Source organism: Fusarium subglutinans (genome assembly GCF_013396075.1).
Source record: "Fusarium subglutinans strain NRRL 66333 chromosome Unknown NRRL66333_c0000051, whole genome shotgun sequence".
NCBI classification, from domain to species: domain Eukaryota; kingdom Fungi; phylum Ascomycota; class Sordariomycetes; order Hypocreales; family Nectriaceae; genus Fusarium; species Fusarium subglutinans.
Window position 1 is genome coordinate 238,389 of NW_023502114.1, and position 24,671 is coordinate 263,059.

Sequence of the window (24,671 nt, forward strand, 5' to 3'; positions counted from 1 at the left end):
GATAAATGCTTTATATGGTGCTGGTTATATAAGAACGAGATACTTCTGAAGTAGGGGAACGCCTTATAATTCGTTGAACTACTCTTACTGTTGGGAATTTGCGTGGTTGTTTGTGATGAGACGTGAACTTGTCATTATGATCAAAACCAAAGTAACAGAGATGTGATTAACATAAAACAGAAACAGAGCAAGGCTTTACAAGTCAGATAATCACATGTTAATTTCTAAAGCGCCATAAATGCTGCATGTCCAAAGCATCTCACAAACAGCTCTCCTGTCTACGTGGAAAAAAGATCTCATCGCCCGGCCAAAGGCGTAGGTTTGGACTGAATCTCACGAATGGTATCCCTCGTCCTCGAGTTCGCCTCGAAGCTAGCCTCAATAAGGTCTACAACCTCAGAGACCGAAAAGTACAGACTCAATTCGCTTTCGCACCATAGATAACGCACCTCGTTAAGGTTGCTCTGCAGAACCTCACTCAGATACTTGAGACGTAGCCAACTAGGGGCGTACTGGGCAGTCTGAGGAACCTCATCCTCCGACTTGGCGGTTCCTGTCAGGGTGCTGGGCAGGAAGAGGTCGTCGAGCTCAGTCGCTATAGCGATTGTTTTTGCGATACTGAATGCCTCATCTTGACCGATGGACGACATCTCGAGGACGTCTGTGATGAGCTTGGTCGCGAGAGCATCGGCGAGTGAACCCAAAGCCTGAGTCCAGACTGAACGAGCGAGGATAGGTTTCCAGACAGAAGCCATGGCACGGATGCGACCCGAAGCCAACTCGACACAAGCCTCCATCTCATCTTGCTGCATAATGCTTTGCGCCCCGCCAAGGAAATCTCGAAGAATGGTCTTTTGGATGTTCATCTCGTTGGCATAGCTCCGATTGGCGAAGGCTTGCAAGCTCTTGATGTCGTTATCAAGCCGTAGCATGTTTCGCGCTCTAGGTGTTAAGTCGTCTCGCTTCTTCCAGCCATCAGCGAATTCGGAGAGCTTTTCTGCTAGATACATAGCATCGTTGTATAGGAACCTGTTCCGGATTAGTTACGCGCTCCCCCATCTCTTGGAATGTCCTTACATGTTGCCACCCTCACTTCGAGAGTAGTAGTGAGGTGAGATGGCCCTGAACAAGGCCAATGCAAATGTTGGCAGACCAAACAGACCAGGCGCTGTAGCTGCGACAGGAGCATATTCCACATCATCCCTCGTTAGTGCAGCACCATCCTCTAATATGGCATAAATTAGATCAAGGACAGGCTCAGGCATGGACGACACGCTGTATGTCTCCTTTAGCACGAGCTCCCGAGTCTCATCCTGGGCATGAGGGGGTTTGCCCTTTGGTTTCGATGCCTGTACTGGCTCCTGGGTTGTGTCCTCGTCTCCCCAGCCCCAAGCAGCAGCACTATCATCTTCATCATCCTTTTCTGGGGCTTCTTTGGTATCCTTGGCCTCGGTGGTGTTATCCTCCTCATCCCATCCCCATGCATCTGCTCCATCGTCCTCGTCGGCTTTCGTAGAGCCCGGGCCCTTTGAGGCAGATTTGTTCTGGCTTTCGGATTGCTCATTATCTTCCTCCCAAGCATCACCCCAATCAGCTCCCCAGTCAGCAGCTTCGGTGTTTGCTGCAGCTCCTCCTGGCGTCTTGGTGATCTCTTTGCCTTCTGCCAGGGATACCATTTGCTTCTCGACCTTCTCAACCTGTTTTGACTCACCGATTCCACCAAGTAACTTGGATCGGACAGAGTCGAGTGTTGTCTCACGACACTTTCCAAGCCATATTGACGGCGCATTGTCAACCCAGTTTTGTAAATCTGTGAAGCCCGTATATCCATGTTGAGTCAGCGACTGGCAGAATTCGCGAGCGCTCTTGATCATGGCATGGAAGTTGTCCATTTCTTTCAGCGATGAAGGCACTGCAACCTCCAACCACTCCTCAATAAGCTTGGGTATCACGTCTCCCATCATAAAGTTACCAAGTGATGGTAAGAGATCAGCAGGAAGTTTTTGGGCGAGAAAACCGAAGGCTGTTTCTAGGTCGTTGAGCAGGGCATCGACTGATCTTGGCGCTTCCCCAAATAACTTGAGGACCTCTCCATCTGCCAGTATAGTAGGCAAAGTCTCGTTTTTCATCTCCATACGTGGAGATATGATTGCAGCATCCACGTTTCGCCATAACTGCTCCATACGTTCATCAACCTCTTTGTAAGCTTGAAGGCCGACTACTGCATCAGAAAGGTTCATTTGCTCATCTAAAACTTGTTAGCGGGAGTGGTGTCTGAGAGGCAGTTTCCTTACCCTCCACAGCATTGTAAACGGCGAATTGGCGTGTTTCAATATCCGCATGAATCAATGTCTTCCAGACATGATCGAAAACCTCATGAACAGAAGACTTGAGCTCGAAACTTCGGAGATTCAAAAGTTTCATGACCCGGCAAGTTTTGCTTACACCAATTTGGTCAATTGCTTCCCATGACTCTGTCGAGTGGTGAGCATGATATCGGCAAGGGGAGGTTTATAACATACTCTCGAGCAGCCGCAACGAGTCTAGTATGCGACGTTCATTTTTGGCAGCTTCGACTTCGCTTAGGAGCTGGTTGACACGTTTGATGCCTTGCAATGCGCCGTGCAGCTGTTGACTGTACTGGACTTCCCGATTCAAGAACTCAGCCTTTTCCTCGGCATCTTGAATCGCCTCGCCGGAAACATCAGGAGCTTCAGATTGCCGTTCAATCTCATTGGCCATCGCCTTGGAGCGAAATATGTCCTCCTGTAGAGTCTTTGAATTCCGTACCCAGGAATCAACATCTTGTTTTGTTTCTTGATTGATGGTGTGTAGCTCGGCCTGTGGGCGTCGTGAGCAAAATAGCTGGGTGAAGTTCGTTTGAATAGAGTCATATTACCTCCAGATCTCGCTTGGCTTTCGCCAGAGCTTGGATCGCAGGTTGTAGGTCGGTTTCAGAAACAGGAGGTAGCACGGAGATATCGTCGGGGAATCGACCTTCGAGGGAGAAGGCGACGAGAGCGTCGCTTAGCTGTTGCGGAGCTTGCTCCGTTGTGGCGGCCATCGTGATAGAGGGAGGTGTAGTCTCGTGGGGAGGTTGAGCAACGTCAGGTGAAGCTATGCGTGTATCGTGGGTTTAGCACAACGGCTGCTGAGTTGTTCGTGGAGCTCAATAGAGGTATGTTGCACTGGTGGAACTAGAATAGCAATTGGACAGCTCAAAGTTCAAAGTGAAACATCAGTATTCTCATGGTTTGCTTTGCTGTGGGCTCTTGTCATGAGCTGTTGGTGTCTGTCGCAAGTTACAGTCGAGAATCAGCCACAAGCTGGCAACTTTCCAGTGCCGTCATGAGCACCTGCCACTTTCCCACTGGAGCCAAGCACTAACTTAAGTGGCTGAACGTTGGCCAGTGCGCTTAGCGGTAGTACAGCCAATCAATGGCGAGCACACGCCACTCTAATGGATTGTTCATGACAGCCCATTTTTGGATTGTATTGTTCTTGAGGTCATGAATGGAAAGACAAGGACCGTGCCAACCAAAATTGAGAATGCCGATACCTTGGCCATTTGGCTTGTGCTCCGAGGTCAATTTGTGAGGACGGCGGAGGCTATACCCGGAATAGATCGATGCCTACCTAGGTTTAATTCGTGCTTGTGGTTAACGCGGGAGCAAAAGATGTTAGCTAAAACACTGTTGGTTGCTCCCATTCAACAAAATGTTTGCTCATATCCAATGTCTTGTTTCAATCCCCTCTATATAAAGTATCTACCTATTTGAATCTTTCTTCCGCATCCTCAGCTCAGCTCAGCTCAGCTCAGCCGTCTTCTGTCGTATTCCTGTTACCAATTTACACCAAGTGCTACCTCGATAGCGGGGTAATTTTTCTCGTCAGGCCCATTCCCAGTAACTGATTGGACCCCTCCTCTCCTCGTCATTCTTACTCGCAGCAACCTACAGCCTTATCTTACGGTACTTAGGCAACAAATCTTTGAAGGTGAGTAAAGTATTTTCCTTGTGATCAGGTACTGTCTACATTGCGTGTCACATATTTTGGTGCGTTTCTGCCTTGTCTGCCTTGTCCTTCAACCTTATTTCTTCCTCGTCAGTCTTCTTCTCTTGATGGCGGGGTCTGAAGTATCTGTGCTGCTGTGTAACAGCTATTCACGAGAATTCGTATATCAGCATAACTTTGCCTGTTCCTCTGTATGAAGTTGGCTGAAACCCTCGATTCTTCGTTCCAGTTGAATGCAGCCCGAGTTGAATTCTGAATAGCTGTCAGCTGCTTTCTCTCACATTGGGAATAACTGTCATCGACCAAGACGTTCACTGTCGTGATGTCACCCAAAAACTCCAGTTCACGATATGTTGTCGCAGTGGTAGTCGCCCTGCTCAGCGTTATCGTCTATACCATCATGTCAAACGTTTCTCTTGCGGCTACCAGCATTGAGTTAGTCATGTCTTCTCATTGACACAGTTGCTTTTCTTGGTCGAACCCAATCACCGCTCGCTTTAATGAGCGCCACTCCCGATTCTTGTTTCCTCAATCGCTCACAAATCTTATAATATCACTTTCGTCACTAAATTATCATGTGCTCTTACCATATAAGCCCGACTCCCTTCCTCTATCTCTTTGACTCGTCTCAAATTTCTATATATAAGTTGTTTGCTAACTTAACAAGTTCTATTTGGAGCCTCGTAGGCCTCAAACACTTCAAGATGTCACCAGAACCTTCAAAGTCGCATTTCCGCAAGATACAGAGCTTCAAAACGGACTATGCACCTTGCACAATCACTCAATATGTGTCAGACCGGAGTGGAATGCAGGTTGTTGTCGCTGACCGCAAGGGTCCCAAGCTCAATGGCTACTTCACTTTAGCCACTGAGATCTTTGACGATTCTGGCGCTCCTCACACTCTTGAGCATCTCGTCTTTATGGGTTCCAAGAGCTACCAGTACAAGGGTCTTCTTGACAAGCTCTCTTCTCGAGCATACTCCCACACAAACGCCTGGACTGCTACCGACCATACGGCTTACACACTTGAAACCGCCGGCTGGGATGGTTTCGCCCAAGTTCTCCCTGTGTACCTCGAGCATGTCATATTGCCCACCATTACGGATGAGAGCATCGTGACCGAGGTCTGGCACATTGACGGCGAAGGCAACGATGCTGGTGTTGTCTATTCTGAAATGCAAGCTGTGCAATTCCGCAGCTCTGAGCTCATGGATATCAAGGCCCGTCGTCTCCTCTACCCAGAAAACGTTGGATTCCGCTACGAGACTGGTGGCATGACTGATGCGCTTCGAGTTCTTGCTCCTGAACGTATCCGCCAGTTCCATCGAGACATGTACCAGCCCCGAAACCTTTGCTTGGTTCTTGTTGGTGAGGTCAACCAAGATGAGCTTATCCAGATCCTTGAAGAATTTGAAGAGTCTATCAAGGATGACATTCCTTCTCTTGATACCCCTTTTAAGAGGTAAGTTGCATAATCATCAGAGGATTGTGCTTTGCTGACCAGTCTCACAGGCCTTGGATTGACTCCGCCCAACCCCCAAAGATCAACGAGACACAGATTGTGACCGTCGAGTTCCCAGAAGAAGATGAATCTGTTGGAGAGGTCCTCGTTGGTTTCTTTGGACCTAACTGCAATGATCTTATCCAATCATCTGCCCTTAATGTGCTTCTGACATACCTCTGTGGTTCTTCTGTCTCCATCCTTGAGAATGTCATGGTTGAAAAGGAGGAGCTCGCCAGTTCGGTCTCTTACTGGACCGACCCTCGACCCGACATGGTCATTTGGCTGCAGCCCACAGGTGTTGCTACTGAGAAGCTTGAATTTGTCGAGAAGCGATTGTTTGAGCTTCTGAAGGAAGTTGCCTCGAAACCTATCGACATGGATTACATGAGAGAGTGCATCCGTCGCGAGAAGCGTCAAGTCAAGTACCATGCCGAGACATCCGAGTCTTTCTACGCTACAAATATCATCACCGATTACCTCTTCGGCAAACGAGATGGCTCGACCCTCAAGGACCTGAAGGATTTGGAAGAGTACGATGTTTTGGAGAAGTGGACAGACCAACAGTGGCGAGACTTCCTCAGCAAATGGATGGCAGACGCTCCTCACATCTCAATCCTCGGCAAGCCTTCCCATGAATTGGCCACCAAGATGAAGAAAGATGAAGAAGCTCGTATTGCCAAGCGCAAGGAGGATTTGGGTGCTGAAGGTCTGGAGAAGCTTGCCAAGCGTCTTGAAGATGCTAAGAAGAAGAATGATGAGCCCATTCCAGCCTCTGTCGTCGATCGCTGGAGTGTTCCTAGCACGGATTCTATCCACTTCATTGAGTCTGATACTGCTCGCTCAGGACATGCTCGCGCAGTCGGTCTGGGTAGTGGCTCGGCACAGAAACTCATTGACGGTACAACTCAAGGCAAGCTTCCTCTTTTTATCCAATTTGAGGATGTTCCCACCAACTTTGTTCACATCACTATCCACATCGGCACCTCCCAAGTTCCCAATGAGCTCAAGCCCCTGATGCCAATCTTTAGCGACAACTTTTTCAACACACACATCATGCGTGATGGAAAGCAAGTTGGCTTTGAGCAAGTTGTCATGGAACTTGAACGAGACACTATCAGCTACTCCCTCCACTCTGCTCGCTATATCAGCGATCCTGATGGAATAATGATCCAGTTTCAGGTCGAGCCTGAAAAGTATGCTGCTGCCGTTGAGTGGATCCGCACCATGATGTTTGACTCAATCTTTGATCCCCAGCGACTCAAGGCCAGCGTTACCAAGGCTTTGGCTGACATCCCTGAGTCAAAGCGTGATGGCAAGTCTATGGCCAGCGAGGTCAACGCTGCCATTCACATGGAAAAGTCCTCACTGGCTGTTGCCAAGCGTGTGCTTGTTCGCGCAGTGTATCTGAAGAGGCTCAAGAAGCTCCTGGAGAAGGAACCCGAGAAGGTTGTTGGTTGGTTCAACACTGTTCGAGACTCGCTTTTCACTTTCCAGAACCTTCGTTTCCTTGTCACGGCCAACCTCGAAACTCTTCCAGACCCCTTGACTACTTGGGACACGCTCTCTAAGTCTCTGACTGTTGCTGAGAACATGGTTGAGATCCCTAAGCCTGTGAGCCTGCTCAACGATGAAGGCCGCAACCCCGGATCAGTTGGCGCCATCATTGTGCCCATGACTACTCTGGAGAGCTCATACTCAGTCTCAACAGCCCAAGGCCTGGCCTCCTTCGACGATCCTCGTCTCGCCTCCATCATGGTTGCCATTGGATATCTCGAAGCTGCTGAGGGTCCTCTCTGGAATGCTGTTCGTGGTGCTGGATACGCGTACGGCGTCTACTTCTCTCGGGATATCAACTCCGGTATCATCTCATACCATGTCTACCGCTCACCCGATGCTTATAAGGCTATCAAGGCCTCTAAAGAGGCTATCACCAAGATTGCCAAAGGTGAAGTTGAGATTGATCGTCACTTGCTCGAGGGCACCATCAGCCAGATCGTCGTTATGTTCGCCGATGAACAATCCACCATGCCTAGCGCCGCCCAGCAGAACTTTGTCCAGGGTGTTGTCCGCGGTCTGCCTAAGGATTGGGGCAAGGAGGTTCTGCGACGCGTGCGAGCCGTTACTGAGGATGAGATCAAAGCTGCTCTTCTCGAGACTGTCCTACCATGCTTTGAGCCTGGCAAGAGCAATATTGTTGTCACTGCCGCCAAGATCATGCAAGGGGTTTGTGTCCCTCCCCGGCTTTTCTGGTTATTACTAACAAATTTTAGGGTATGGAGACAGCGTTCAAGGGCATGGGCTACAAGGTCCAGACTCATGAGCTTAGCTACTTCCACGATGATTACGGCCTGAAACCTGAGGAGGGCGAAGAGGAAGAGTCATCTGAAGAAGATGAAGGATTGGAAGGTTCTGAGGGATCCTACGATTCCGACGAGTCCTATGACGATTAGATGAACAGAATGAGCAAAATGTAAATGGCGCACAGGTAGACTCTGGGATCATCAAGGGCATATCGGTAGCAATGCCATGAATAGATAAGATGATAAAAAAAAAGAGACTTGTATTGTACAATTGAGCCTGGTTCTATACGTGTCTAAGGGTGGCCAAGTCCTTTCTAGATGACCAGCTCATACCGGCCATTTTCCTACGTCTAAAACACATTCTCCAAGAGACTAGCGATCCCTTGTTCAGATGTAATCTAGTTAGATAATCTTTTGCTGCAACTACAGCTCATCACGACCGCTGGCCTTGACAACACCCTCCTTCTCGTTGTCAATGGACTTATCAGTGACACCCTCGGTAACACCCTCAGAGCCCTTCCAGCCGAGGGCGTTGAGGCGCTCAGACAGATGGGGATGAGAGAAGTGGTAGCTGGCGTACATCCAATCGGCGTCCATGGTGCTAAGGTTCTGGATCTGGAGCTTGAGGAGAGAGCGGGCAAGCTCCTCGGGGTAACCAAGCTGCTTAGCGAAGGCATCGGCCTGGAACTCGAACTTGCGGCTGACGATGTGCATAAGCAGGTTGATGACGAGATCCATAGGAGCAAGAGCATCAGAGAAGAGGATGAAACCAATGATGATGGGATGCTGCTTGAGGAAACCGAATGAGGAGTACAGAGAGTGGTTGTTGATGAAGACCGAGAAGAGGAGGAAGATGTAGAAAGTGTGAGCCTGGAGTTGTGTTAGCTTCGGTATTAGTTTGATGTAAAATTCATAGACTTACCTGAGAGATACCGAAGAGGCTGGTCGTGTGACCAAGCTTCCAGTGACCCAATTCGTGAGCAAGAACAGCAACGACCTCATCAGGCTCGCTCTTCTCGATGAGAGTATCGTAGATGACAATATGCTTCTTCCAGGGGAGACCAAAGAAATAGGCGTTGGAGTGGGCGCTTCGCTTGCTTCCATCAATGACATAGAGCTCGTGAAGGGGGAACTTGAGGCTAGCAGCGAGAGCTTCAACCTTGGTCTTGAGCTCACCATCCTCGAGGGGAGATAGCTTGTTGAATAGAGGCAGAATAGCAACGGGGTAGATGGTGATCATGAAGACCTGGAGAGCAATAACGAAGAGCCACAGGTAGTAGAAGAATTGGTTACCAGTCTTCTGGATGATCTTAAGGAAACCGGCAAGGAAAGGAGGCGCGAGAACGAAGGTGAGAGCTTGGGTCTTGATGAGATCGGTGACGAAGAGCTTGGGTGTCTGCTTGTTGAATCCGAACTTCTCTTCAAGGACGAAAGTTTGATAAATCGAAGACGGAAGACGAAGAAGCTGGCTAATAACGGCGAAAGTCAAGACGAAGACGATAGTATGGCTGATCTCTCCAGTAAAGCGTGCAGGAGCCCATTTGAGAAGAAGATCACCAGTCCAGGACCACAGTTTAGGAAGGACATCGAAGTGCATAAAAGCGATATTCTGAACCTGAGAGTAGAGACCGTTGATGATTTCAAACTTTGCCTTGGCGCGGCCATAGGCTTGAGACTTGTCGAACACTTCCTGAGAGACTTCCTTGGAGAGGACGGCAGGGGGACTGGTTTTCTGGAGGACGCGGTATTGACGGAGAGTGAGGAACGATTCGAAGAGGTATTGGCCTACGGAGAAGCCCATGATGAGCTTCTTCCATGGGAAGAGCGGGCGATCGAGGAAGCGCGCGAGGCGCTGTTGGAGTTAGCATCCATTGAAACAATTGGACGACATGGCCAGGTTCAGGGCATGGGAGATATTAACGTACCTGAAGAAAATCCATGGTTGCGGTGCTGTTGATGGACCGAAAACCTGGGGTTGTAGTTGTAAGAGCGAAGCTACCTTAGGCTGCTTAATGCGCCCCTGTTGCGTGGCTTATCAAAGTGGGATGGATGATAGAGAAGATCTGGCCTAACGCACGTCGGCGGTGATATTCCCCGATATCCCGATGTGGTAATACGACAGAATACGACGCAAGAGCAGAACACTCTAGTATCACAGCAGCAGATGTCATACTCTTAGACGTCATGAGACGGGTGATTCAATTGTCGTGGCGCGAATCATTTATATGTGCAATTGTTGCATACTTCACACATGTCTCACATCACAAGGTAGAAATTTCAAGTAGAGCGAGGCATGAACCTAATGCTCGAATAACCCACAAGTTACGACAATACATCTTACACGCAAAGAGCGAAGCAGCAACAACAAACAGCAACAAAAAAGCATCTCTAGCAAGTAGCCCAACCAGTAGCCAACTACACAAGATCCTTACTCTTTCGGTACGCGCGAAGCCATCGTCATCACGCCCCCAAAAGCTGTAACTCCCCAGTTCCCACCTGACACAAGTCAGCCTGGACATCGAGTTCATAGCCGAAAAAGCATGTTCAGGCAGGATCTGGGGAATCTTTTCTTGACACTGGCTCCAGCTTGAGCCTCCTTCCGAGTGGCCTCCTAGTGCCCGTTTGTCGCCGCCGAAGGAACCGACTGAGGGGGACGTTCAGGACCATAGGCCACTGGCGTTCCTTGCTCATTGCCTTGTGGTTCCTCCTCTGTATCGTCGTCGAACTCGCTAAGTTCTTCCTCCTCGCCCTCCTCGTCGGAGTAGTCGCTTTCGTCTCCTTCGTTTCCTCCGTGACTATCGGAGTAGCCGCTTTCGACGGTGTTGGACATTCCAGGTGGCACCCTACGTCCTTGTTGCTGCATTTGCTGGATAATGCTCATGAGCTTCTCCGTCTTCTTCTCGGCGGTTTCCGTCTTCTTCTTCCACTCCTGGCGCTCTTCGGCCATGCGGATGATGTTGGCAGCTGTCGCCTCCTTCTGTCGCTTCAGGGCTTCGTTCTCCTTCTCTAACCGCTTGCCCTTCTTCGACATATCCTCCATCTCTTTACGGAACGATAGGAACAAGTCGTTACTGTTGTTCAAGGTATCCTCCACCTGCTGTGCCATTAGTCAACATGCCGAACTATCTTATCCGAATCCACCCACCTGCTTAAACTTATCAACGTATACATTAAGCTGATTCCTCAGCTCAGTTTCTGTTTTGGTAAACGCTTGGACTTGCGCCTGTAGATGTCGGGCCTTTGTCGATTCTCCCTCCGCGTTCTTCTTCTCTCGTTCGTATCGCGCCATATGGTACTGTACTTCGAGTTCCTTGGTGCGCATTAACGAGTGGAAATGTAATTCTCGTAACTCGTATTGCTCGATGAACGATTTGAAGCGAATTCGGAAACTGTGAACAAAGGTGAGCGAAGTTCTACGTAAAGGAATGGTCGGGACTGACAGCTCGTCGACTTCCATATCCACGACTTGTTTCTTCGGAGTATCTTTTTCTTCCTGATATCCGTCGAGTTTGGTCAAAAGCGTAGCATACTTTTCGTCCCAGTGAGCGTTGTTCCGTTTCTGTGTCGTCTGAAGCTCCTTATTCTCATTCTGCAAATAAAGTTAGCGAACGCCTCCCCGTCAGCGATCTTGCACAAACCTTCATCTTGTTATTGTCCCGCTGGAGCTCGCGACATAACTTTTCCAGCTTCTCCTTAAGACCGACAGTCTTATTAAGCTCCGTGCGGCTTGCATCTCTCTCCTTTTGTAGGGTGTCCCCGCGCCGCTTATTCTTCTGGTTTTCACGCTCCAATCGTCGCATATCAGCCAACAGTTCACTAGACCGCTTGGTGAGGTGGTCGATTTTCTGCATGTTGTCCATCTTGGATACCTGCTGAAGGAGATCCCGGTTCGCTCTCTTCACTTCACGTTCTGTACCATCCACGTATCAGTATCGTTCCGAATCCATGGGAGGCTGCCGCTTGCAGACGACGAGGGCGTGACGCACCAATCTCCAACTCTTGCTCCTTATCTCCCGCGGCATCCTGCTCCAGTTGGGATATCCGCGCATGGAGCAGACGCGATGCCTCGTTGTTATCCATTCCTTTCTTTCCTTTGCCTTTCTTGGTAGGTGAATGAGCGTGTCCGTCATGCCCGTTGGCTACAGGAGCATCCACCTGGCTTGCTGGCATCGCCGTCGAAGCTACGATGGGCCAAGGTAGCGACGGCAATCGTTCAGGCGGGGGTCACGAGGTCAGGAGAGGCCGGGGGCATCGAAGCGGGATGAATCGTCGTCAATCGTGGGTGGGATGTTGGTCGCCAGATGAGGGGTTGAAGTTGTGGTAACGAGAAAATGATGCTCAAAACACTATTCGATATCGGCTGAGATGCGAGAAGATGCTGTTAGTCGGCTTCACGCATGAATTGTCAAGCCAAGCACTCGCAGCGAAGAGGCACGTTGAGGGTTGAGGAGGGAATATCTTCGCACCAAGAGTGGCTTTGCCCGTATGATGATAGCAATCGACGACACCAAGGATGAGTGGCGGCAACAATACGACCTATACGAATTCTGGAAGGACACAGCGTTAGAGTCAGGGTTCGCTGGACATCAAATAATACAGTCGCTAACGTGTGACAAGATGGAGGGCTCATGGAGGTTTGAGATGGATAGGTTTTGCCATGGACCTTTGTGGTGATGATGTTGGTAATTGCTAAGTCGCTAACAGAATCTGGTGGGCACTACAGGTCCCTCGGTTAGTGCCTCAATGAGCACTAATGCGGCTTTAGAGGCATTTGGCGCTATCCCACAGCGGCCTCTCACTGAGTAGTGTCCACTGGCCACCCACAATTACGGCATGTCCTTGGCACTGACGTGGGCTGGGACCCGGCCATTCCATGAGGAAACTGCTGGGGTTACAAAGCAGACCCTCACTTTTTCGGGGCGAATCGTTCCGGCGTCATTACATGCATGCATCAAAATCTCGGGTGACTGCTTAACGACAATTTCGACTCTTTCATAAGTTTCGCATATCCAACTGTACACTATTTTCTTGATTTTTCTGTATTATTAATTATCGGATCTTGCCTTTTTAATCTCTGCCGCAATGCTTCGTAACGCCGCCGCCGGCGCTCGAAAAGCCGTCACGGAGCTTTCACAATTTCCCAAGCCTGGCGAGAAACTTCATGGCTTTACTCTTGTTCGATCCAAGCACGTTCCTGAGCTTGAGTTGACGGCTCTTCACCTTCAGCATGACAAGACGGGAGCCGATTATCTGCACATTGCCCGCGACGACAGCAACAATGTCTTCTCGATCGGTTTCAAGACGAACCCTCCAGATGATACTGGTATTCCTCACATTCTAGAGCATACGACACTATGCGGTAGCGAAAAGTACGACTCGTCTTGGTATAGATATGGAAGCAGAGAATACTGACTGCCTATAGATTTCCCATCCGTGACCCTTTCTTCAAGATGCTTCCGCGAACACTGTCGAATTTTATGAACGCGTTTACGGCATCAGACCATACTTTCTACCCCTTTGCGACGACCAACGCGCAGGACTTTAAGAACCTCATGTCTGTGTACCTGGACTCAACATTGCACCCGCTGCTCAAGAAGTCCGACTTCACCCAGGAGGGTTGGCGAATTGGTCCCGAGAACCCACTTGCTGAGGACGAGGGGAGCAAGAAGTTGGTTTTCAAGGGTGTGGTTTACAACGAGATGAAGGGCCAGATGTCAGATGCTGGGTATTTATACTACATTCGCTTCCACGACCATATCTTCCCCGATATCAATAACTCAGGCGGCGACCCCCAGAAGATCACTGACCTGACATACGAGCAACTGCGAAAGTTCCATGCCGAGCACTACCACCCTAGCAATGCCAAGGTTTTCACTTATGGTGACATGCCCTTGGTTGACCACTTGCAGCAGGTCGATGCTCAGCTCCAGGCTTTCGAGAAGATCCAGGGTGACAAGCAGATTCACGAACCTGTAACACTGAGCGGCCCAAAGGAAGTTACTCTGTACGGGCCACTTGATCCCCTTGTCGACCCTGATCGTCAGTACAAGACCTCTGTGTCATGGATCATGGGTGACACCACAGATGTGCTGGAGTCTTTCTCTCTGGCACTTCTATCAACCCTCTTGATGGATGGGTATGGTTCTCCTCTGTACCGAGGTCTGGTTGAGGCTGGCATGGGCGCTGATTGGAGCCCTAACGCTGGATACGACAGCTCTGCTAAGAAGGGAATTTTCTCTATTGGTCTCACTGGTGTTCAAGAGGCTGATGTTCCTAAGCTCAAGGAGAAGGTTCAACAAATCTTGAGGGAAGTCCGAGAGAAGGGTTTTGACAAGACCAAGATCGATGGATCTCTCCATCAGCTCGAGTTATCGCTCAAGCATAAGACTGCCAACTTTGGATTCTCCATGCTGAACCGTCTCAAGCCCAAGTGGTTTAACGGTGTGGATCCTTTTGATTCATTGGCTTGGAACGACACCATCAATGGTTTTCAAGCTAAGATGGCTGAGGGCAACTACCTGGAGGGTCTCATTGACAAGTATCTACTCAACGATAACACTTTGACATTCACAATGGCACCTTCAACCACCTATGGTGAGGATCTCGTCAAGGAGGAACAGGAGCGACTTTCTACCAGAATCCAGGCAGCTATCAAGGAGGCTGGCAGTGAAGAGAATGCCAGGAAGCACTTCGAGAAGCAAGAGCAGGAGTTGCTGGTTGAACAAAACAAGACTAACACTGAGGACCTCGGCTGTCTGCCCACTGTCCACGTCAAGGATATTCCCAGAAGCAAGGAGGCTGTGGTTGTGCGAGACGAGAATGCCAACGGCACCAAGATCCAGTGGCACGAGGCTCCTACCAACGGCTTGACATACTTCCGTGCCATCAACACATTGGAGAACTTGCCTGATGAGCTTCGCGAGCTGGTGCCTCTGTTCACTGACAGCATCATGCGTCTTGGTACCAAGGACTTGAACATGGAGCAACTTGAAGACTTGATCAAGCTCAAGACTGGTGGTGTCTCGGTAGGTTACCACTGCACCCCATCTCCCACCGATTTCCACGCTGCTAGTGAAGGCCTCATCTTCACCGGTATGGCCTTAGATCGCAACGTTCCTGTCATGTTCGATATCATCCAGAAGCTCGTTCTGGGGACTGATTTTGACAGCCCCGAGGCAGCTCTCAGAATTCGACAGCTGCTTCAGGCATCTGCTGATGGTGTTGTGAACGACATTGCATCCACTGGCCATCGGTTTGCAATGGGCAGTGCCGAGTCTGGTCTTACCCGCTCCTCGTGGCTTCGACAGCAAGTTTCCGGCCTTTCTCAAGTGCAGCTGGTGACTTCATTGGCTAGCCGACCCGAGACAGACAAGCTTGAAGATGTTATCTCCAAGTTGAAACAGATTCAGAGCATTGCACTGGCTGGAGGAAACCTACGCACAGCAATTACCTGTGGTCCAGAGAGTGTTGCAGGGAACAGCGCTTCTCTGCAAAAGTTCGTGGGAAACCTCTCCCGCGATCCTCTTGACCTGAAGAACCCCTCTCCCCGCCAGCTTCCCAAGGATAGCAAGACCTTCTATCCTCTACCTTACCAAGTTTACTATGGTGGATTGTCAGTACCAACCACATCGTACACGGCAGCGGAGGGTGCACCCCTCCAGATCTTGTCACAGCTTCTTACACATAAGCACCTGCATCACGAAATCCGTGAGAAGGGTGGCGCGTATGGCGGAGGTGCTTATTCTCGACCCCTCGATGGCCTCTTTGGCTTCTACTCCTACCGTGACCCCAACCCTCAGAACACACTGAGCATCATGCGCGGTGCTGGGCAATGGGCTGTTGATAAGAAGTGGTCAGACCGTGACCTTGAGGAAGCAAAAATCTCCGTGTTCCAGGGAGTCGATGCCCCCAAATCCGTGAACCAGGAGGGCATGGGCCGATTCCTCTCAGGTATCACTGAAGAGATGAAGCAGAAGAAGCGTGAGCAGCTTCTAGACGTAACCAAGGACCAAGTGCGCGAGGTGGCGCAGCGTTACCTCGTTGACGGACTGGCCAAGGGTGAAGGCAGAGCCGCTTTCCTGGGCGAGAAGCAGTCCTGGGTCGACAGCGAATGGAAGATCCGCGAAATGGATGTCAAGGGCGCTGAATAAGGCGAAAAGACAATGATTATGAAGCTAATGACGACTTAGAGTTGGAAGCATCAGCGTGCTAGGGGTTTGGATGAGCAATGAGCAGCTAGAGTTACAGCTGTATGATGGCGTGTACGATGAAGTGTAAACTACACAGATGAACAAAGCATAAATGACCCTCCTCACGTTGCCTGGCAGCGGAACTTTCCACCATATGTGAACACGAGGAGTTTTGTGCCTCGTTACGCGTTCAGATACGATACATCTCTTTACCTATACAATGGTACAGAGACCACAGAGCAACGCAAGAGCAGACACAGCCCCTCTTTTTCTCTTCTGTCCATCTTGATTTCTGGAAGCTACTTTCACCTTGGCATCCATTGTGGGAACCTCGAGGCTGCGGAGCGCAAGCACCAAGTACGAGGAGTTCTATGATCGGAGACTGGGGAGTCTGTGGGAGAAGGGAGTCGGTGTGATGGGTGAAGCGAGGTGGTAGCTCGTTCTATCAGAGCCGGAGTCCTTGAGCGATGGATTTACTGGACTAAAGAGCAGAGTACATGCATGTGATGTGTTACAGAGTGACCATGGGATCTCGGGTGCCGATTCGTCTATCCGTATACGATGAGATACCAATAGAGAGGCATTAAAAGGGCATTTGTTGACAGTGTCGTTCTGATGGAGAATATGACATGACGATGGGACAGTGATAGCCAGGGGCTGGTCAATGGTGCCTGACCGCGGAATACGCTCCAGCCTTACGCGGTCCGTGGTCTTGTGCTTTGTTTATTTGCTGAGGGAATTATTGGGTCTTTATTATGCTAAATACCAACGACATGACGCTTACAAGCTAGTTATAGCCTGTCCTTGATGAGGAGCAAGAAAACATGAGACCTCGATCCTAGGTGATAAAAACAGTTGGGTAATTTACTCCAAGTTCAGAAAACCCTTTGCTGGGCTTATTTTAACACCATATATTGAGGTCTGATGATTTTCTTGCTGTGACTGTGCCTGTGCCTGTGACTAACTCTGACTCTGTCGGTCAAGAAACCCTTCGAAAAGACCCGGAATGGAACGAACGGGCTTCTATACTGGGAAACGCACATGCAAGGGCTGCATTGCATGTATCGGTACATGTCTTTGCATTTTTTCCAAGGCGTGGTGTCTTGTTCCCGAGACTCTGGAAGTGTCTGAGACCAATGGGATATTCTACCGCGTCTGGGGCCTTTTGGGTTTAGCGCGGGGTTTCTTCTGCAGCATCGAGATGGTTCAGTTCATCCACCGCCAGTTGCAGTTGGAGATTATGTACTGTACGAGGTCAGGCCTCGGAATTGTGCCTGTAATTGCGATGAATTGTCAACATTGGTTCCTGATAGAAATATATAGAGGGCTTATGTATTGTATACAATCACAATCAGGCGCCAGCTCTTCTACTGCGCCTCCGAATTCTCTCGATGTCCCGTCCCCTGTAAGTACACGGTACGTACAGCGGTAGTTTACTGCCCCTCTCGTCAACGTCACAGTGGAGGGTTAAAAATTTCTCTCTCCATTCTTTTCTTGGACCTGGATCTGGAACCTGCAAATGCAATTATAACCTGCAACGGAAACGCAACACTCCACTATTTTCTTCGAATCAGCAGAGCCCAAACTAAACTCATCGACCTCTTTTTTCTATCTTGGGTCAAGACTAGAGCCGACCAGATAAAAAGGCGGCCCCCCCATCCTTCTCTCCTCTTCGACAACTTGTCACGTTCCATCACGACAATTTCTATATTCTTAAACACTGCTCCAACGCCTCCCCGTTGATACGAACCCGTTATCAACAACAACTAAACAAACTTTGAGCACTTGACAACTGCTCAACCTCCACCAAACTCGACCCGCCTTTGGTCTCTTAAAGGCACCGCCTTCACCACGGCTCCTCCGGCCGTGAGCTTCGTCAGTGACAAAGATTTCAGCCTTTGCAAGCCCTCTCACATCATCAACGCGATCCCCCCTCCCGCTGCTATTGCTGCTCGACCATAAGCTCCTCGATCTCTCCGTCTTGCAGCACCCTCGATCCGACCACACTCCCCCGTCGTTCTTCGACACCCGTCAGCTGCCGCATAGGAGGTTTACAGAGGTTCTTCCTCTAGCCGAGGAAGAGTCGAGGAGGCCTCGCCAGTCCACTGAGGGATCAGTCTGCTACCGCTCACGACCGCCCTAACACCAGCTGAACCCCCGTACGTTCAAGCTTCACTCTACTATATATACTTTTCTACAAAGTATTGCCTTTCTCTAGTCCGCGGACTTGTATCCCTCTCTCAACTTCCCAACGACCCCCGCAACTGTTTGGGATATGGTTATGGCAACGGCTGTCCTCGACACCTACAATCATAATGTCAATCACCCTCATATCGCATTAAAGAAACCCCTGCTTCAGGAACCTCTTGAGCAATATGGCGTGATTACTCCAAAGCAACTCATCGGCCAGGCTCTCCACCAGCGCGTGGAGACCATTGACCATGAGATGTGTGAGCCTGGCGATGAAGATACCTTCTTCGTTGCTGACCTCGGAGAGGTCTACCGCCAGCATCTTCGCTGGAAGAAGAATCTCCCTCGGGTCCGGCCCTTCTATGGTGAGTACGAATCTCGACGATTATGCTGTGATACACACTAACAAGCACCAGCCGTCAAGTGCAACCCCGATCCTCAGATCATCAAGCTTCTGTCTGAGCTCGGAACCGGCTTCGATTGTGCCTCCAAAACCGAGATTGAGCAGGTCCTGTCCGCAGGACTTAGCCCCGACCGCATCATCTACGCCCAACCCTGCAAGACTAACTCGTATGTCCGATACGTCAAGTCTGTGGGCGTCAAACAGATGACTTTTGACAATGCCGATGAGCTCTACAAGATCGCCAAGCTCTACCCAGGAGCTGAGCTCTTCCTCCGCATCATGACCGACGATAGCGAGTCTCTGTGCCGCTTCAGCATGAAGTTCGGTGCCGCCATGGACACCACTGAGGGACTTCTCGCTCTGGCCAAAGACCTTGGCCTCAACGTTGTTGGCGTCAGCTTCCACGTTGGATCTGGTGCTTCTGATCCCCTCGCCTTCTACAAGGCCGTTCGCGACGCCCACACCGTCTTCCAGCTGGCCCACGAGTTCGGCTTCAACATGCGCACCCTCGACGTTGGTGGTGGCTTCAGCGGCAATACCTTCGAGACCATGGCTGCCGTCCTCGGTGGCGCCCTCGACGAGTTCTTCCCACCTCACAGCAACATCGAGATTATTGCTGAGCCAGGCCGATACTATGTTGCTACTGCCTTCACCATCGCCTGCAACATCATCGCTCGTCGAACTGTTGAGGACCCCACTCTTGATGGCAAGGGCTACATGCTCTACGTCAACGATGGCGTTTACGGCAACTTTTCAAACATCATGTTTGATCACCAGCAGCCGATCGCCAAGGTCCTCCGCGCTTCCGGCAAGACTCTCTTCGAGACCACCGCTGCCCATCCCACTCCCGAGGGCGAGGGCTTCGAGTACTCCGTCTGGGGTCCCACATGCGATGGCATCGACCGTATCACTGAGAGCACTCGCTTTGACTCGATTCTCGATGTCGGCGACTGGCTTTACTTTGAGGACATGGGTGCCTACACAAAGTGCTCTGCCACTCAGTTCAACGGCTTCTCCAACGCCCACGACGTTATCTACGTCTGCAGCGAGCCTGGTGCCAAGGCCCTTCTCGGTCTGTGATTTCAATCACTTCTTGCATCTCAATGGCTAGCGAAACCATTTCTTTCGTCTTCTCTTTGGAGAATCCTTTTGTTCATATGTTTTAAGTTTCATCATGGGCCGATGAAAATAGCAACGCATAAGTTGGCAGTCAATTTTTGAAAACGAGAAAAGAACTAGATAGATGGATTTAGATTATAATTAATTCCTGAACTGTCAATCTCAAAACACCTCTGTAACCCTCTTGTGAGACATGTCGTACAACGGCACCTGCATTTACTACAACTCACAGGACCACCCAGATCCTCTCAGGGACTTTTATTCGTTGACTGAGTTTAGACATATTTAATCCCTGAGACTAAAAGAAACCGTCCTTGATATCTGTAGTCGAAGCATCGTTGCTGATACCAACTCCAAACTCCATGCATACTCCCTACATGCCTAATGGCCAATGCCAAACACTGTACATGGTCATATTCCCATGTTTCGTGTTTTCATGAGAAATTATTAAAATTTTGCCGGGGTCTTTGCTCTTTGCTCTGCGCCGTTGTCCCAGTTCGTCTATGAACCACGAAAGAGGAACTGCATGTCCTGGGGGGTTAGTGATTCCATGGCCTTGTTGTCTGAGTTGACAGTGGAGTGAATCATGTTAGTCTTCTTCTCCTGAATCAACACCATTCGACTTTCCACAGAATCCTCGATACACAGGCGCGTGATAGTGCAGGGCCGAGTTTGTCCAATGCGATGGCATCGGTCAGCGGACTGCCACTCAGCGGCTGGATTCCACCATCTAGGTAATCGTTAGTAGCTACTCAGATGACAATGTTCGTTTCAGACACTTACGGATCAACAATGAATACTCGAGAGGCTTCGGTAAGGTTCAGTGCCACACCACCAGCCTTGAGAGAAACCAGGAAGCACTCAACGTCCACGTTGTTCATGAAATGTTCGATCGAGGCCTGTCGTTGGGCAGGTGTCATGCTACCATCAAGCATGACTGTAGTGATACCAGCCCGGCGGAGACGCCACTCGATGAGCTGCAGCATGGTAGTAAACTGAGAGAAGATGATCGACTTGTGTGAAGCGTTGTCAGAGCGAAGTTTGTGTAGCTCATGAACAAGAAGTTCAATTTTGGAAGAGGATGTCCAGTTCTCCATCTTGATTCGATTGATGATGGAGTTTTTCTTGACGAGATTCTCATCTTGCTCCATCTCTGGCTGTTCCAGGTCGATCGAGAGGGGAATGTGACAGCGGGGGCAATCAGGTTCATCAGTAGAGCGGACGTAGCTACCAACACAGGCTCTGCAGAAGTCATGCTTACACCGACTACGAATTGCGTCTTCGGCAGGCTCATCGCAGATGCAACAAACGAGCACGTTTTGCCCTCCTTCAGCGTTCTTCTTCGTAATAAGATCGGGGTGATCAGCAACTTGTCTCATCTGCATAATGAGGCCAAAAATGTTGGCATAATTGTTCAAGAGAACACCCTGGGCGACATACGTATCAAACTTGCGTTGGCCGTTCGTCATGATACTGTTCGCGAAGTCGTTTTCCTCTTCTCCGAAAAACTGTCGGTCAACATAAACCTCCTTGACGGGAAGTTCCATAGAGTTGGTGTGGTCTTTCTTTAGACGGCGCAGCATGATACGATCTGTCATCAAACGCAGTCTCTCGAAAGCAATTTGGCCTGCACCTCTATTCCCGTATTTCTGAATAGGGTTCAGCAGCTCTTGGTTGAACAAAGAAACATGTTGCACTCCCGGATGATTGCAACCAGTACAACGACTGTTCTCGTCCATTGACCATTCAAGTTTGGAGCACGGACACTGCTTGCAAAGATACGATGCAAAGTCGTCGACTTCTAGAAAACGAACAAGAGAGAAGAATTCTCCGATGCGGTTCTGCAAAGGCGTGCCCGTCAAACACCATCGGTAGGTTGTTTTGAGAGCAAAGCATGCTTTGGCTGTCATGGTGGTGCGTGTCTTGATACAGTGTGCTTCGTCCAGAATAACTCGATGGAAATCGATTGCATGAATAGCACTCTTTTCCTTGTATATGCCGTCCTTTCGCTTGAACCCCTTTTCCTGCTTGCGATAGACGGACTCGAGACTGTTGTACGACATCATAATAACGTCGAATTTCTTGAGCTCCCTCACGGTGATCCCCTTGGTCTTCTGGTTTGTTCCATGGAAAACAAATGTGTTCAGGGCGCCATCTGTGTAAGACTTGATCTCTTGCTGCCATTGCATGAGCGCAACAGGGGGCACGAGAACCAGGGACGGCTTTCCCACACGATAATCAGACATAATTAGAGACACAGCTTGGATCGTCTTGCCTAAGCCCATCTCATCACCGAGTAAGCCACCTTTGTATTTTGTCTTCTCCATCTCCATCATCCAAGCAAGACCTTCAAGCTGGAATGGCTTGAGTTGGCGTGAAATTCTTTCCGGCTGTGCAGCCTTCGCAGGCTTTATCACTGGCTGTTTTTCGATGTTGTCCCACATGTCTATGATCTCAGGGTGGTGTTTCTCCAAACGTGCTCGTTCTCTAAGCGTACGTCTGCTAACACCCGGGTTCCTGAAAGCCCTTCTATTGTCGGAGGTACTCGTGATTTGATCCACGTTATCGGCGTCATCTGCATCAGCATCGCTACTACTCAAGTAGATATAGCCATCATTGTTATCAGTTGCAACGTCCGTCGACTCGGCATCACCTAAACCGTTTTCTAGTGCGTCGAGTTCATCGCCAGACGGGCCATCAGCTTGCGTAGCCTTCCCTGCGGAGCGGGAACTAGTCGCAGCAGGTGCCTTGACATGGGGTACAGTGCGTTTCGTGGGACGTGTTGGTCGCTTTCCGGCCGCTTTTCTCGACATGGCCATCGGGACGTCTTCATCGTCACTAGAAAGGTCTTGAGCTGCTCCATCGTCGCTGGCGTCATCATCGGCAAAGGATTCATCCTCAAATGAGCTCAATGACGAGCCGCTGTCTAGGTCGAGCCCTTGAGCTATCTCCGCATCCATGTCGATGTCCTCATCATCTGAGTCGGGGATGACTTTAGCCTTTTTTGCTGGGCGACCACGCTTGGTGGTAGAGTCAGTCAGAGTCGATGCTCGTTCTCGCTTGACAGAAGTCTGAGCAGGAGTGCTGAAACTACCAGAGAGCGAAGGTCTAGTACTTCTTCGTAGGGGAAATGATGATGATGCAGCACTGGGCGCTTGCTTGAATTCCTCATCCTGGAGGCGACGAGCTACTTGAGCGTCTCGAGAATTGTCAAGATCTTCGTCGTCCGAGTCTTGAATCACCATACGCCCTTGGGCCCTCGAGTTCATGGCATATGCGCTCTTTCGCAGACCTCTCTCGCGGTCAATGGGACGAGAGGTAGAAGGAGCAGGAAGTTGGACTTCGAAGACAGCTGATTTGTCACGATCGACTGCTGCCGGGGTTGGCACTTTGCTAGAAGCAGGGGTTGAATAATCGCTCCCTGTATCTGGATCTAGTGGTGTGGGAAGTGATGACACGGACTCGCTCTCAGTGACGGGTGCTTTGCTTGGGCGGCCACGTCGTTTAGTGGCAAGTGCGATGTCAGAAGTAGGAAATTGAGACAGAGGCGATGCTTCGACTGCGGCGATACTCTTCCTAGGTCTTCCTCTTGGGCGTGATCCAGAGGGAGCATCCTGTGGAATATCTACAGCTGGATTTGGAGTCGGTATAGACGAGACAGCCTGACTTCTAGTTCTGGCTGAGCGGGTCACTCGGTTAGAAGCAGTAGATGTATCTCTAGAAGCTGGAATTGTTTAGTGAGGGAAAAAATGAACATTTACGAGCATCAGACTCACCATCTGCTGTAGTGATGGGCGTACCCCGAGTGGACGGGCGACCTCGAGGCATGATGTCAGTTGGTCCAAGAGGATGTTCTGCTGATTTGGAAATCGATGGCGATAGGACGACGTATGGCCCTCTTAATGGGACGCTCAAGCGCACAGCCGCAATTAAGGACAAAGATGAAAAGTGTTTGGTTGTGTTTTCTTTCAGGAAACTGAAAACAAAAGATGGGAGCCTGGTGGAAGGTAAAGGGTGGCAGTTGAACCCCTGTCTGTTGGCAGCTCACTAATGCACAGCCGTGAATGCAGTGTTGGGCAGTGACCGTGAATAGATACAAATTGATTGACTGCGGGCAATAGCAAAAGAGCAATCACACAAATAAACGACTGACATTGACAGAATCTGCTCAATGAGATGAGAAAGACCTGAAATAGATGAACAATGAAAGCGTGAAGATGAAAGGGAAAAGTTAGATAGAAGTCAAAGGCAAATCGCCACCAGCTCCTTTTTTCGTGGCGTTGCTTCCCGTCTGATACCCCAATTCACGATTCACAGTGTCGGAAAGAGCACCCCGCTACGCGCAGGCACGTGTCAGGGGCCAGGGGGTCTTGATTGTCGATCTGATTGGGGTGCATCGTTCCTGGCAGGATCGAGGACAGAAAACATTGGTCATTCCCACTTACAAGAACAGTTTGACATAAATTGCCCTGTGAGAGCAAGAGAATATCAGATGTCAATATAGAAAATCAAAATAAATTTCTTAAAATAAATCCTAAGCCCACACCCAATTTAGACTTGGTCACCTAAGTCTTTTTGTCATTTAGGATCGAGGTCTCGAGTTTTCTTTCCTCCCCTAGGTTGCCGATGAATTCTGGACCCTGATGCTGAGATCCTCGATTTGCCACTTCGAGCGGGCGATCGCATCACGTGACACGGTGTCAATCTCGTGAAAGACTGCGCAAGCGGGAACGCCACTGCACGGCGCTGCACTTGCCGGAGCTGCTTCAGAGTTCAGACCTTACTTTTTTTGCGCCAACTCCTTTTTAAGCGTGAATCTCCCCTCCCTTTCATTATCTTGGTGGCTAATATGGTCGCCGAAGACTGAGGAATCTTTTCTTGTGTACTTCTTTTCATTTTTCTCAGACACCCGCCATTCCTCCATCATGTACGTTTTTCTCATAATCATAGAG

General features: G+C 49.9%; 7 protein-coding genes across 7 annotated transcripts; 3 read left to right on the forward strand and 4 right to left on the reverse strand.

The window, feature by feature from the left end:
- Nucleotides 1–296: 296 nt before the first annotated feature.
- FSUBG_5305 (Centromere kinetochore zw10 like) lies at nt 297–3,064 on the reverse strand (the record flags this gene model as incomplete). Its single annotated transcript, XM_036683388.1, has 5 exons — nt 297–1,029; nt 1,078–2,248; nt 2,295–2,474; nt 2,523–2,841; nt 2,900–3,064. 5 exons carry the CDS (start codon nt 3,062–3,064, stop codon nt 297–299), a joined length of 2,568 nt encoding a protein of 855 aa, XP_036539225.1.
- Nucleotides 3,065–4,718: 1,654 nt separating this feature from the next.
- FSUBG_5306 (metalloprotease 1) lies at nt 4,719–7,968 on the forward strand (the record flags this gene model as incomplete). Its single annotated transcript, XM_036683389.1, has 3 exons — nt 4,719–5,476; nt 5,527–7,741; nt 7,789–7,968. The coding sequence occupies 3 exons, from the start codon at nt 4,719–4,721 to the stop codon at nt 7,966–7,968; spliced, it is 3,153 nt and encodes a 1,050-aa protein (XP_036539226.1).
- Nucleotides 7,969–8,241: 273 nt separating this feature from the next.
- Nucleotides 8,242–9,758, reverse strand: FSUBG_5307 (STE24 endopeptidase; the record flags this gene model as incomplete). Its single annotated transcript, XM_036683390.1, has 3 exons — nt 8,242–8,688; nt 8,741–9,670; nt 9,744–9,758. The coding sequence occupies 3 exons, from the start codon at nt 9,756–9,758 to the stop codon at nt 8,242–8,244; spliced, it is 1,392 nt and encodes a 463-aa protein (XP_036539227.1).
- Nucleotides 9,759–10,429: 671 nt separating this feature from the next.
- FSUBG_5308 (uncharacterized protein) lies at nt 10,430–11,988 on the reverse strand (the record flags this gene model as incomplete). The annotated part of the gene is made up of 5 exons (XM_036683391.1): nt 10,430–10,912; nt 10,964–11,207; nt 11,259–11,407; nt 11,457–11,728; nt 11,805–11,988. 5 exons carry the CDS (start codon nt 11,986–11,988, stop codon nt 10,430–10,432), a joined length of 1,332 nt encoding a protein of 443 aa, XP_036539228.1.
- Nucleotides 11,989–12,900: 912 nt separating this feature from the next.
- FSUBG_5309 (mitochondrial presequence protease) lies at nt 12,901–15,968 on the forward strand (the record flags this gene model as incomplete). Its single annotated transcript, XM_036683392.1, has 2 exons — nt 12,901–13,187; nt 13,241–15,968. The coding sequence occupies 2 exons, from the start codon at nt 12,901–12,903 to the stop codon at nt 15,966–15,968; spliced, it is 3,015 nt and encodes a 1,004-aa protein (XP_036539229.1).
- A 2,314-nt stretch (nt 15,969–18,282) lies between these two features.
- On the forward strand, nt 18,283–19,680 carry FSUBG_5310 (ornithine decarboxylase; the record flags this gene model as incomplete). Its single annotated transcript, XM_036683394.1, has 2 exons — nt 18,283–18,562; nt 18,614–19,680. 2 exons carry the CDS (start codon nt 18,283–18,285, stop codon nt 19,678–19,680), a joined length of 1,347 nt encoding a protein of 448 aa, XP_036539230.1.
- Nucleotides 19,681–20,220: 540 nt separating this feature from the next.
- On the reverse strand, nt 20,221–23,547 carry FSUBG_5311 (nucleotide exsicion repair RAD16; the record flags this gene model as incomplete). Its single annotated transcript, XM_036683395.1, has 3 exons — nt 20,221–20,449; nt 20,503–23,443; nt 23,496–23,547. 3 exons carry the CDS (start codon nt 23,545–23,547, stop codon nt 20,221–20,223), a joined length of 3,222 nt encoding a protein of 1,073 aa, XP_036539231.1.
- Between the last annotated feature and the right edge of the window lie 1,124 nt (nt 23,548–24,671).